Raw genomic sequence first — 14889 nt, forward strand, 5'->3', positions numbered from 1 at the left:
TTCCAAAAAAAGGGACTTTAATAAATAGCTGCAAACCAACTGACATTAAAAACATCAGTAGCTCTTTGAGGCAAAAATGTAGGACAACTAGACACCTGAAGAGCTTTAATACCATTTTGTTTGCTGTACCCACCATTTTCAACACAACAAACAGGAAGGTAACAAATATAAGTCAGCATGTAAATCCCTTAACAGATTAAACATTTATTGGGGTCCTCTTTGTGAAGAATTTCAAACAGATTAATCAGCTCCTTATAGTGACACAAAATGATGGAAAAAATCTGTTTGAAATGTTTAGACAAACTGTATCATTTGATCCCACAAATAGCAGATAACAGAAAAGCGGTACACTTGTTCCTCCCACACACACACTTAAACGTACAGACCTGGAAGTCTGTGGAGGGATTCACACAAATGCTATCAGCTAACCCCCTCCTCCATACACGGGCTCTCCGTGACTCAGTACGTGATGTCAGGTCTCTCTTTTTACATTATCTAACTGATAAGCAAAGGAGGTCTTATTGTGCTTCTAGGATCATCCTGTCCATGTCTTCTTGTCTCTCCATTTCTCCAATGTTTCCATTAGTGGGTTTCTTTAGATTGCTACTGTAGGAACAGTATACTAAAAGCCATGATGACACAGCAGCAGGCCACCCACGGACTCTTCCGCTCACCTGGAGAAATGAAATAATGCAGTGTTTAGGCTTTGTCAGGAAACATTTCTGTATGCATGTATGAATAACAATATGACAAAGTAAAATAAAAACTATATGGGGCAGTCATAGGCTTACCTATTCTGGCACACTTCCAAAAAATTCCTAGAAGCCTAAAAAGTAAAGGAATTACAAAAATTACAAACAGGAACTCTGATATTAAAAGCTCAAAGACCTGTGATGATTTGTGCACATACAGCAACAGAGGTACTCCACAAAACCCAAGCAGCCATCGGATGTCAAGTTCCATGTGAGGAATTTACAAAGTAGAGGGAAAAGACAGACAGCAGGACATCTCATATGGATTGAGCACTGAGGCAAATGAGACATTTTCACTTCGTTTGAGAGCTCTGTGTGCATCTCTGCATTTAAAGCAAACTTTTTAAACTTTCATTCTCACCAGATGGTGTCAGCATCCCATTGTAAAATTTTTTCCTCAAAGTTGTCTCTGTATAACAGTTACATTTTGTACACTTGAAGCTAAGATTTGTTTTTGAGCATACTGCTATTTTTCTTTATAAAACACATATTTTCTTGGAGATGGTATTCCCCTTAGATTTTGTGCCTTTCCCTACCACACAAGAATTATTTGCGAAATGTGTGGCATCAAATCAACACAAATAATGTCTCATGCCTCAGTCAACAAATCATTCAAGGGGGAAAACTATTAAATCATCCCATATGACATTCTCAGTCTCAAGCGCTTGTCTGAACAGGATGTCCCTCCCTTTTCCAATGCTGTGTGTACGTGTGCGTGAAACTGTTTCTGGGATTTGCCAGATTTATTAGAAATGAATTACAGAACTTATACAGCCAAGAATAATGTTGATCCTGAACTTATAAAAATCTGCTTTACTTCTGCTACTTTACTGGCCTTAATAAGCAGCTTCTTATTAACCAAGTGTTTTGGACAGACAAGCCTTACTTGATAAAGGAACGACTTTAATATGAGCAAAAATACAGGTGTAAATTACCTGAAGTGCACCATTTCTATTACGAAAACTGACGGCGTCAGAACCTTAAAGGATGTTCACTTATCATTGGTGGTGTGTGTCTATCAACAATTGCCATTGCTCAGTCTGGACAGAGTAAGACGAGGACAGCAATCCCCTTGCGACTAGGAAAAATCTGGAACTGATTGCAAGTAGTTGTGGTATCCAAGTGGTCACCCCACCGACCTTTTGATTCCAAGTCTATTGCAAAGCTCACCTGGTAGGAGGCAACTTGTTTCCAAACAATCGCAGTCTGTAGCAATGAGCAAACTCATCTGTGAAACGTCTTTTTGCAATGGGCTGCTTGACTCAACTGGTCGTCTTAGGGTGTTTTCACACCTGCGCTGTTTAGTCTGTTTAAATTGAGCTCAGGTTCATTTTCCCCCTTGGTAAGATTTGTTTGTGCAGTTGTGAAGACAGCAACCGCACTTGGGTGCCATTCAAAACAACCACACCGAGACCCTTTGGAGGAGGTGGTCTCGGTGCATTTCCAAACAAGCACCAGAGCGGTTTGTTTATGGTGCGAGCGTGATCTGACCCCAAACTGGACCAACCACCAGCTGTATGCAGCAAGTTTGAACTAAAAAACATTAGTTTGCAATGCATTCTTTGTATTCTTAATGTGGGGAGGTTTTATATATGTGCAGGTCTGTACGGTCTAGCAACCAGCCAAGAAATCAATGTAAATTCTCAGTTTTCTCACACTGCATCTTCCTCCTATATTTAATTTGTTGCTCCTGCCCCAGACACATCTGGCCAATGAATGGACTGAATATTTTCACAGTTTGCAGTTTGCCTGGAGTTCACTTGGACTTTTCTCTGTAAACCAAAACCACGGGGAAAAGCTACAAGTTTACAAACTCATCAACTGATCGGATCAGAGTAAATGAACGATAGTTGTGAAAACGCCCTCAGTTATATTCCTATATAATAGCAAGGTTGCTGATCACCTATGGCAATCTGCAGTTTCATCGCAGACCTGCTGCAACTACATCAGTATTTGTGGAGGAATTTCTGAATTTTTGTTGATGGGCTTCAGGCTAGAATCTGAATCCAAGAAGAAAATGTGAATTTATATGTGTGAAGATCACAGATTTGCAATTTACAACTATGTATCACTATTCATTGCTGTATTATCACAGACACAGCATGTAAATAGGCAACTTGACCTCATAATTGCAAGCTGATAGCAGACTGACTCTGATTTCAAAGATAATGAGTTTGCAATCTCATGGCATTTGATCGCAATAACTTTTGTCTCCAGGTACAGTTTTCCTGTTTTTACCAGCAGAAACACTGTAAGTGACTGCTGTGTAGATATACTTCAGCAAGCACTGATTAAACTTGCAGAATCATTAGATTTGAATTTTCATTGTTCTACACTGCTCCAAGGCTCCATTTTAACTGTTGTCATATGCATGTGAATTTCTCCATCTATTCTGAAAGCATTAGACTGAAATTTACTGTTTAGCCCATCTTACCCGGTCTTATTCTTGTCCAGCAGGCTGGGGGCCATTGCTCTGATGTAGGCACAGGTACAGATCAGGAGGAGAATCACAGTTAGCAGTGACTGGAAGTTGAAAATGGCTGACTGCAAGATGAAAGAGAATGATACATTTAGTACAGACATAATACAATATGTCATAACAATTTAAAAAAAGTGAACTCGTGACAGTTTTCTGTAATACTGATCTTCAGCTACGTGCAGAGAAGATAGCTGTTGTGCCAGCTGTTCACTTTGGTGCTGACTGACTGTGCAGAATGCTTTAGAGTTATTATATTGTCAAAAACAACTTAAAATCTGTTTTTTCATAATCTCCTATTCAGAATTACACAGTGAAAGTGCATATGGAGACTTACTTACAAAATCAACTACGTGCCATAAAGGTATTATGACCTCCCTTACAATCAATATCTTATACAGTACTCTGATTTGCCAAAATGAAGACCAAAGTCCAAATGGCCTCAGTTAGTCCTTATCATCAAAAGGTGTAACACTTAAGATTTTCACTTCAAAACTGTTTTAGACATTAAAAAGATGAATAACAAAACTAGAAACAGACATGCCACTTATGAGAATAATTAACTGTTGCATTAAAGCAATAGCTACTACAGTGTTCTACCACACATATAGATCGAACAGTCAGTGAATATACCGAGCCCACAGTCCAACATAAATGGGGAGAAAACAAAATTAGCTTCCCAGAGACTGTATTTTTCTCACACACAACCTGTGAGCCAACCCACTTCTTCTTGCTGATCACACTTTTTGTCAAACATGTTGAAGAATTGGCAGTCAATACATGAAACCTTGTAGACCACACAGACAGTGCTATGGACAGCTGTGGACACCAGGGACACATGAGTGCTCTTATCCTACCATTTTTTTAGTCTGCTTGGAGGGAACATTTACAGGTGGTGCACTTGTAGACATAGTTGAAAAATCCACACTGTCACAACAAATTGAAAGGCACTCAGATGTCTGCACAGATCGTTGCACCGATGTAAGAATTGAAAGATGGTCGAGTTACGAATCAAATTTAGTTTCAGATACTAAGTGATTTTATTTGCTACTGCAAAAGAGCCTTTAGCCTTTTACAGAACACTGTACCTTTAAAGCAACAATTTAAGCAATTAAATAAAAAACATTAATTTACTACTCTGGAGTACAGGTTAATTTGTAGTGCATTTAGTGGATGTTGGAATAACTGTAAAGACTAGCACACAACTGGGAAAATGATAAGAGCAATACTTCAAAAAGTCAACAAAAATTCTAATGCATGGCTTGGCGAGTTGGGTTGATTTGAGAAGAAAAATGGTGGACAAATGTTTAAAGTTACTATTTTTGTAGTAGCTTGTAAACATTAGTTATTGTACTTGGAGAATCGCCTAGATAGATTAGAAAGGTTAACTAGTGGAAGCAATCCTGATTATTTTTCCCTGGGAAAAAAAAGCAAGGTCGATCAATATTTATGTATTTGTTCATAACTCACCAGTAAACTGCAACTCATTTATTTTGTAGCACCCGTGCTGTTTCCACATTCTGACAGAAAAGCAAATGTCCACATCCTAATCTAAGAAACACGGTGTTTTGGAATTGAATCTGGTTTATTAAACACCCACACAGTAATTATCCAGTAATCTTCACCTTATATATTGCCAGTAATTTTGATCTTCGTATTCAACCATTTGAAAGAACATTTATCTACCACTGAGTTACAAGAGAACAACAGCTCACTCTTTTGTTCAGTTGGTGCTAACCAGCTAGTCCAAGCCTTTCATATTAGCTAGCTCACAGACCAGATTGGTAGTGCAGCCATCATCTGCAGCTGCAAGAACCAAGACCGGAATTTGCGTTCATCTGCAGGATGAGAAACTAAATGGAAAAACTGCTGATCATATTGGCCAGTCTTTCGCAATGTGAATGGCAATATTTACCATGGGCACCTCATTTTACAATGCATGTGCACTTATGATCAAATCAAATGTAAATCTAAAGGAGGGACTTTTTAATTAATTTATAACTGTCTTAATCTTATGGCACTCCAAAGCAACCAAGGGACTCTGCAATAGATTCTAATCCAACTCCACTGCTCAAGTAGTGAGCATGATGAGTTTACAAGTACATTTAAGAACTAACATAGGATTTAAACAGGGGTATTTAAAGTCTATACCTTAAAGTAATTTCCAGATTATGAACTGCTTCTATTGCTGAATTTATGATATCCCTCAATAGCTCAAACTGTAATGCTGTTACAGAAAATAAGCATCATTTTACAACAACTTAACTGTTGTAGTACACGTAATGTTTAACTTTTAAAAATGAAATGTTATATAATTAACCACGTTCCCTGTTTCTGTTGGTTCATCATTTCATCATTATTCATCATTTAGGCCCTCTTAATAAACGCTCGTCTTTAAAATTCTACTTTATGGAAACCTTGTAGAAATAATTAATTTCATTGGTTACATATTCATTTACGAGTATTAATTCGAAATACCCACGCATGCAGGCAGTAGTCCCTGCTCCTTGTCTAGCTACGTGGCATACGCCTCAAAACACTACGATGCTGACACTCGTCGTATTTAAAAAATCAGAGATAACTTGACTTTTCTAGGAAACGACTACCAATGACACATCAGTGCGCGAACTCGATGAAATAAAAGTATAATAGCATGAACGGAAACGTGACATTGTGGCTAGATTTGCTAAACTTTTAGCCTAACTCAGCTAACCACTATTAGCTCGGTAGTTTAACATTTACTGTATGTTCTACAAGCACAAGCTGCCGTCACAGTTTATCGCTGATACAGGTCATATCTCCAATACTTGTGATAAATAACGCTTAAACGTCGCTGCAAAAGAGCAAAAAGATCTGCTTTATCAAAACAAACTTACCATTTTTGTTAATGGGAATCAAAGCCACATCACACTTCCGCCTCCCTGGAACTTACGTAACGAAAGCGAAGCACGGTTTGCGTGACGTAAGGACGCACTGCGCTGTCGCTGATTGGCTCAAAGCACAAGAGTTGAAGGTTGAAACTACTGTCGAAGCTGCCAAGAGTGAGTGCTCCAATGATATCAGTTTCATAAAATAATTGCTTCATTTTCACATCGCAGTTGTTGGTCCACATAGTGCTAAGTTCTCGGAGAAGAATTTGTACTTAATTTGTGAAAACTAGAGGAAAATTCGAGTCGTCTATAACACGCTAATGACTCGGCGCCTTGCCATAGCGCCTATGACACTGTGCTTTGTTCTATAATAATGCACACATAAAGTTATTTGAAATCACCTGCAGAGCCAGCTCGTTGCTAATGATAAAATCTATTCTGAATATATAAAGGAAAAATAGAAATGAACATTATTATACAATATTTAGATATTATACCCTCAAACTTAAGTACTAGCTTGAAAATACTTGAGAGTTGTTCAACTCTGTAGACAGTAGTGTAGACTGTCTACAGACAAATGTGTTAAAACTATACTTTGCTAATTGGTATCATTAGTGGTGTGCTTGTCTTTGTTTTTAAAGTTGAATGTGCAAAAATGACATTATATAGCTCATATTTCTCTCTTGGTGATGTAAGAGAGAAATTTTTGTGGTCCACTTTTCTCTCAAAGTTTTCACAATGATGTTCCCTCCCTCTCTAACCAGCCATGGCAGCATCTTAATTGCATTCAAACAGTGTTTCATAAATTTCCCCCCAGACATTTCCCTCCTCAGCACTCCTAGAAATTAGAAGAATAAATTTGTTTGCTCATTGTGTTAGACTGCTAATTATTTAGCTGTCTAAGACAATGTCTGCCTTCAGATGTGTTCCTAAGACAAAGAGATGGGCCGGGCTTACATGTAGGCTTACATTCCTCTTAATGTGGTCAAATTTATTTTCCTTTTATATAGTTTACAGTGATCCATTTTGGCTACAGTACAATACATGCACATTTGATTACTGAAGTTAAATCAAGACTTGGTGGGGCCTTCTGTTTGTGAGATCTAAAATCAGGCCATATTTACATTTGCAAGAGTGAAACAGTCCTCAATCTTTATTTTTTTAAAGATGTTTTTGACTTTTGGGTATTTTGAAAAGGGATACTGGAAGTGTTACAGCAAGCTGACATCAGTGTGCTTGACCTGATCTGGCTAATTTCACCAGAATACAAAATACCTTTGTTTTGCAAACCACTTGTGTTGAGGTTTCTGTTATAAAACAACTGGTTTACTGTAATAGTACTTATTTTTTCTGTAACCATATTATTAAGTTAGCAGAAAATGAACAAAAGAAAATTTGAAAAACTCCACTGCACGCGTTTTCTGTGATAATGGAGGCTGGCTTGCTTTGAACATATAATGTCTGCCTGCAGTAGTGGTTTCTATTATGAAGAATCTGTCATGCCTTCATTATTCTTCCCATGGTTTTAGTGTCATCAAAACCAGCAGTAGGAGCACAGTTCATAGTCTAGGTTCTTTTAAGTGAGTATGTTCACTTGAAAGAGAAGTAAATGCATTAACATCCATTATGACCCTAGTCACTATTCTTTAGTGGATCTGTGATTTTTTAGTTTCTTCTGTCTCTTCATTTTATCTTGAAGTGCAAAATGAATTAGAGATCAGTAGAGTTTGGGCTATTGGTATAGGCAAACTATTGTACAGTACTGAATATAAGTGGTACTTACCGGACACACGGCCATACAATATTTTCCCAATACTTCACTCACGATATACTATTGCGATTTTTAACATTTTGCGATATGCAGTATTATAATAACATATATTGCAATCCCCTTTTTAAAACTGCTAATTATGTACTCATCTGTTTATCTAATAAGATAAAGTTATTAGTTCAGTTATTTGTCAGCTGCAAAATGAGACACTGTCACTGCCATAAGACAGAGGCAGTCTGCTATCAGTCTGCGGTTGAATGGAGTCAAGTTGGCAATTGCATGCGATATGTTTCTGATAATACAGCAACTAGCTGCGATAAGTTGTCAAAAATCACAAATCTGTTGCTGTCTATATAGACAGAATTTTGCATTTAGCTATTACATTTGCACTCAGTAACCTTCCTGTGTTACAGGAATATAACCAGAATACAACCAGCTGGCAGCCAGTTGAGTTGAGTCCCCTTGAGTTGTGCTTTCTGACAAAAATTCATTCAAACTTATGGCAATCTGTCTGCATTTATAAATTAGACAGCAATAATTTGCAAACCTTCAACAATCTCTCTGAGAGTGATTGCAGTCAGTCCAAGTCAGACTGCGACTGCAGGTTTGCCTCCTATCAGGCAATAGGAGTACTGTAGGTACTCATTATTTTGTGACCAATCTCTGCTTATTTTCCTACCCAGTGGTGAAAAGAAAGCTTTCCATCTATAATCTATAATAAAGTTCGGAATACATTTCTGCATGTAAGTGAAGGCGTGTCATGTTGTGCAACATGTCCTACTTTTTTGTTGTTTCCCATTACCACTGCATCACATTTTCCCCTTCAGACAGCAATAATATATTTTCAAAGCATCTTGGTACATTACAGTACTTTTTAAAACCCTGGTTCTAATGCAGAGGCATCTATCAGCTAGCTAATGGGGACATTTCACAAAGTCTGCCTCTGACATGATCAGGGTGTAGCCCAGTTCAGACAGATGTTTCAGCTTTAAGGCCGTGATTTACTATAGTAAATATTATATTTTCTGTAACTGTGCCCAGTGGCTGAAGCCAATACCTGGAAAGAATAACGAACAAAAGGCCCCAGCCCCACTTACTGTTGTTTAGGGCAGCATTGTTTTAATCCCTAACTGGTCATAATAGCAGTGGATTTGCCAAAGAGTTGTCCTTTTCGTCTTGAGCCTATTGTGTTGGAGAAAACAGGAGGAGAAGTCCAGTGAAAGTCCAGTGAGAGGATGGGTCTAATTGTCAAGGCTCACAAAGGAGAGAGTCAGCTATCTTGGCTTTTTCTTTACTCCTTATGAACTCCTTGTTTAAGGCACAAGATGCATAATTACAGGCCCTCTTTGTGACTCATTGGCCTGGTACTTCCTCTAAACAGAATTAAGTCTTGCTGTTTGCGAATGAGGCAATCCAGAAGAAATGACAATGAAAAGGTTGAGCAAAAAATTACAGAAGGAGTAGAAAAAGAACGTAAAAGCTATGTGTCGAATCTCTAGGGTAGTTTTAGTTGATGATTTAAGCAATTCAGATGATTGCCTCTGCTGGCTGTGTTACTGAACAGATGCTAACAGTGAGAAATCAGTATTGGCTTTGATGATTCTGAGTAGCTCTCCATTCCTCACAGGCAGTGCTGTTTATTTAATTGAAGTCCTTCTGTCATTACCACAGGGTCACCATCCCTGAACAACAGATGTTACAGTAACTAATGAGTAGCCGGGCTCACTTTATGAGGTTAAAGTTGATGCCTTCAGCTCCCTAGTCTTGGTTGGCCCCTTTGCCTAACCGCACCCCTTCGTAAGGCACAAAGGGCCAACTTTAATCTTTTTGCACAGTTCTTTGTGCATGCATGTGTGTTTGTGTGTGTGAATAGGGTGTGTGCGTACCCCTGCGCAGAGCATGTCTCATTTTGAATAACCTTGACCACCTGCTCTGTCAGCATATGTGGTGGGGGATACATGTCACATCATAACTAAAAGCACAATGTCCAAAGGCACTCATTTTCATTTTTTCAGACATGTTCAGCTTGGCTAACTGCCAATTAAGCTGTCTTGCTTTTTCCTCCGTCTCCACTCACTTTGCCCTGTATTTAAGCAGGGAAACTGTCCAACTCACCTCTCACTCGATGTGGAAGCAGTAATCATATGTTCTGACCTAGATATGCATAATCAAGTAAAAGTTTACTAGCAATCAAAGACACCCCCACCCCCTTTTTTTTTTGAGTTAATTACGCTAAAGTTATTGTAATCGTTAGACCAACTTTTTCACAACTAATAACAGGCTGTTTCTGGCATTAGTAGGATAGTTTAAGCTCCCATTAAGAAATACAGAACTGTGCAAAAGCGTCCCTTATTTCATATTGTGCTTAGAAAGTGGGAAATGGATGTAGTGATTTATTGAAACATTAGCAAACATGCATGAATTACAGCGTGAAAAGCAAAAACAACTATAACAAGCTTAAAAGTAACTCTGGTACGACCAAAATCGGACTTTTCTGCATCCATAATTACATTCATTTTGTCAAGATCTCCAACACTACTGGCTGAAATGACCCAAACCGTGAAAGAGTCTAGACTGTGTTTTACTGATGGATACTGACACTCACTGCTGTACCTCTTTCCTGACCTCCTTCGTACAAACTGATGATGATTTGAACCAAAATTTGCATCATTGTTTATAAGACCTTTTGCCACTGATTTTCAGTCCAGTTCTTGTGTAATTTGGCATATCTCAGCATTTTCTCACTGTTTCCCTTCCTTAAGTATAACTTCTTGAAAGCTGTCCTTGAGACTTGAGGCCGTTTCAATAGTAGATGAATCAAGTGAAGGGCCAGATGCATCTCTTTGCTGATTTTTTCCTCCTATTTTTTATGGACATGACTTTCAGATACAGTTTTTTCCCGTATAGCTCTTTGTGAATCACTTTTTTTTCTGGTATAAAAAATATTATTTTATGCCTGTCGTCTTTGACATTTTCTGTAAATTCATCTAAATAAGTGCGGATGTATTATGAGTTTTGCAACAGATTACGAGTACCAAAATGCCCAAACATGCAATTTAAAATCACTTCTTTCCTAACTTGCATATTATGTGTAGAGTTGGCATATAAAGACTGGACTGAAAAAGAGTGAAAAAGCAGCCAATGTCAAACAAAAATAAAAAATAACTTTGAAAGATCTTCTGAAAGCCTGGAGAACTACTGCTCAAGATCACTTTGAAAATGTGAGTCTGGGTCCTTGGAAGCAAAATGTAAAAAAATTAGGGCTGGCTGGATGCATTTGCACGCTACTGTATAAATTTGATAATGTACTAATTGTATAAAACCAGTGAAACAACTGGTTTGTTTCAGTAATATTCCTCTATTTATCTTTAACAGCATGTAATTACTTTCCTGGTGGTTTCAAGGCAGACACAAAAACCTGCCAAAACATGTTAATCTCCGTGTGGTCCCACTGACTCAGAGAGACCCCCACTGAAGGCATACACAGGAACGTTTTTTTATTACCAAATCTAAGCAGTGAAACAATGAACCACATTGATGCAAAGGGAAGATTAACACAATCTTACACCACGAAAACAGATTGATTTGAGCACTGTCTTCGAAGGAGGTCTTAGGACTCAAAACTAACAAACCTACAAAATGTTCTAAACACTCATGGGAATTGTTGCCGGAAAATTGCATTTTAATTTCTTCTTGTTTAGTAGGGGTGGGGGAAAAAATTGATACTGTGTAGTATCGTGATATTTTGTTTGCTAATAATGTATCGATACAGGGACAGCAGAAATCGATATTTTGTTACAAAAAAAGTTTTTGTGCTCTGACTTCAGAGCATGTTGATCAGCTCCTTTTTCTGAGCAAGAATCCTGACATTCCTTCACTGTCCAAATGTGTTTAACTTTTTTTTGGCAGCAATAAACATGACAGTTTACTTATTTTAATTTAAGACATGTTTTATTTTAATTAAGTTTAAAACTTTTTTATTTAATGTAAAATTATATTTTGTTTTAATTTACTTTCAAATTCTTCAGTTGCTGAATGGGCTGCATAGTTTTCACAAATTGCATAGTTCAGAATAGCTATAATTGTACCAGATGGTTGCATTCAGTTAAGTTGGACTAGACTGTAATACAAACCGTTCAGTTTGTCAACAATAAAACTGACTGAAATGAGAGACTGAGTGTGAGACTTTGATATTAGATAAAATGAATATTGATAAAGTTTACCTTTATGTACAGAATCTGAATATCGCAAAATATTTTAAAAAATTGCAATAATATCGTATCGTGCGTTAAGTATTGTGATAATATCGTATCGTGGGACGTATGGTGATTCCCACCTCTATTGTTTAGAGTGTCTGAATTTCTGTTTTTGGTGTTCTGCAGGTTTCGGATATGTGAGAAACATGAGCGGTACAGTTCGTCAGATTAGACTAAGTGATGATCCAGATACTCCCTACTTCCTGCGAGTGGACTGGGCCATAGACCTGGGTGCTGGTTTCACATTAGCTCTTACTAATGGCAGCTCAGCATGGATTGGAGAAGGTAAATATTTGAGATGTAAGAAGAATAGTTTAGAATAGATGAAAATTACCTTAAATTTAGGCTTAAGTGTAATAGAAAGACTTTCATTTTTTTCTAATTACCTAGTCTGAGTGGTTAGCAGGGCTGCTATTCATCAGGCAACCATTCATCCAAGCTGTCTAAGCACCTGGCCGACCCCCTTATCATATTATCATAGTGTTATAACTGTTGGTCTTTTAACAAGAGGGACAGACGTGACCTCGTTTCATCATCCTTCTTCACTCCTACGCTGCAGCTTACAGGTGTATAAAGCAGATTAAAATCTACAAGGCTTGTCTTTGTATATAGTAAGCCACTAGTGAGTGTCTGTGTGTGCCTGTGTGTGTCTGTACATGAATGCCCATACTCTGGAAGGACATCTGGAACATAACTGCTCTCTAGTTTTCCATTGCTGTCCATCTGGAGAGTTGACAGGTGGAGATGAGTTTGTGACAGCTACGTGCAGGCTTCTAGCTCGTCAGTATTTCTCTGTTTCATGTCCTAATTGGGACTTTCAAGCCAACGTTAGCAGCTGTGCAGCAGCTGATGACAGTCCCCTTGGTTTCTCTGCATGCTTCCTTTCAAATCCGCTTTCACGTGCATTCATGGGTTACTACATAATAAATGTTTACACTTCTTGTTCTGTAATCTGCTCCTTCCCCTCTGTCCAGTTTCTGTCAGGTGTACAGCTTTGAAAATAATTTTTAAATATGAGAAAAATGCCTTTTAAAAGACAATAAGGTGTTTGAGCAATGCTTTTTTTTGTCAGTTTCAGAGGATGATATGACAAGGGAAGCCAATGACATAGGAGTACCAAGAGAGAGATATGTTGAGGATCTTCTTCAAGCCCTAACAAAAAGTGGAGGAGGAAGAAGCGAAGACAAGGAGATGTATACCTTTGGCCTCTCTCCTGATCGCCGTTGTCTCTTGTATGAGAAGACTTGTAATGATATTTCGGTAAGCAAAGGTTTTGTGTGGATTTGTACAGTGTTTGCTACAATAATCATTCATTATGTTTAGCATTTTATGGTGCAAAGTGCTAAGCATAGAAAATGAGTATATAACCAGGTTAGAGATAAATCAGGATAAGGTTTTTGTAAAAAGTATGTATTAAAATGAATCTTGAGTCACCGATAAACTAATAAGAATTTAGTGGTCAAGGTTGCAGTGACCTTTACAAAACCTGTTTATGGCAGTATTGAAGACAATAACGTAAACTGCAAGTTGACTAGTTTGCAGATGGTTACAGTAAACACTCAAGCAATGTCAAGCAATATGGACAATATGTTTTTGAAAAGACAGCTGATGCTTTGGATGTTACATAAGAGAAGGTTCCTAGCCTGTCTTTACATTAGCCCTTGGGTCTTGCCTTACATAAATGATAGGTTTTAAAAGATGAATGCTAAAACTCACAGAAGCTTTTTCAAGGTTGTGTCTCCACCTATTAAGAGACTAATGATGAAGCAGCCGGATTTTTGGCAAATAGAAAAGACAGACATGGGAGGAATGAACAGGATATTTGTTGGCTAAGAACCAAAGAGCATACCCTCATTCTTAAATATAAACTTCTGTAGAATTGAAAAACTTTTTGCAACCACAGGAAACACCCCCTGGTGGCCGATCACATGCATGCTGGTTTGTTTAAGACTTTTCGATGTTGGCTTCACTTTTTAAAGACACAAAAGCTATATCCATCTTTTACACTGACTATGGTCTGGAAATCTTGGAATCAATATATCTTTCATAGTGAGGCAGGAACTAATTGCTTAACTTGAGCAAGTGCCGCACTAAACTACCCTTCGTTCTGTGAAAGCAAGTAAAAAGAGAGCTTGTTTTGAATGATGGTTGATGAGATGTCAGTCTTTTATGTAGTCCTCCTGACACGGGGATAAATATTTTAATGCAGGGTTGTTTTCAGCCTAAATGTCCTTAACAAATGAAGAGAAAATGCTGCTGTTTCATGCATTGAACGGATGTGGCACAAGTGTAAAAAGTGCAGCAGCTTAATTTTCCTTGCCTGTAGCTTTGAAGCAGAGGCCTCAATGATGGGGCTCAACGATAGACCCCAATCTTATGGATGAGTGGCACAATGTGTACTGAGTAAAACATGATGTATTATCAGTACTCCATCTTCCACAGCATCATGGACTCCCCTCTTGTCACTGTTCCCTGAGGACATCTAACAACACACAACAAAATCGAAAGGAAGTTTTCTTGATTTTCCTTTTTTTCTTTCTTTTTGGTTTTTACAAGGGACCGTTGAAAAGATAAGGTTTATAGTTTCCCCACATTAAAGGAGAATTAGAAAGGCTTGGTGGCCTTCAGGCTACAGACAGGAAGTACTCAGTGCAGTTTGTTACCAGTCATCCAAAGGTAGTGTTATTAGTTAGTGGTCTAATGGCTGTAGCTGGAAAACGAGAAAAAGGCTTCTCACTAAAGGTTTGTTACAAGGAAAGATAAT

At 38.0% G+C, this 14889-nt stretch overlaps 2 protein-coding genes across 3 annotated transcripts in view; one reads left to right on the forward strand and one right to left on the reverse strand.

The window, feature by feature from the left end:
- On the reverse strand, window positions 1-6226 carry tmem167a (transmembrane protein 167A). The gene is made up of 4 exons (XM_040019487.1): window positions 6105-6226; window positions 3187-3296; window positions 792-826; window positions 1-674 (listed from the first exon to the last, which is right to left on the reverse strand). Exons 1-4 carry the CDS (start codon window positions 6105-6107, stop codon window positions 604-606), a joined length of 219 nt encoding a protein of 72 aa, XP_039875421.1. The 5' UTR covers window positions 6108-6226; the 3' UTR covers window positions 1-603.
- LOC120726137 (DNA repair protein XRCC4-like) overlaps window positions 5960-14889 on the forward strand; it is a 25042-nt gene continuing 16112 nt past the window's right edge. For both annotated transcript variants that reach the window (XM_040019486.1, XM_040019485.1), the window contains exons 1-3: window positions 5960-6269; window positions 12252-12410; window positions 13198-13385. In XM_040019486.1, the coding sequence (XP_039875420.1) occupies window positions 6116-6269; window positions 12252-12410; window positions 13198-13385 (501 nt within the window). In that variant the 5' untranslated portion in view covers window positions 5960-6115. The remainder of the gene's footprint in view (window positions 6270-12251; window positions 12411-13197; window positions 13386-14889) is intronic.

Source organism: Simochromis diagramma, unplaced genomic scaffold, assembly GCF_900408965.1.
Source record: "Simochromis diagramma unplaced genomic scaffold, fSimDia1.1 OVJJ01000822.1, whole genome shotgun sequence".
In the NCBI taxonomy this organism is placed as follows: domain Eukaryota; kingdom Metazoa; phylum Chordata; class Actinopteri; order Cichliformes; family Cichlidae; genus Simochromis; species Simochromis diagramma.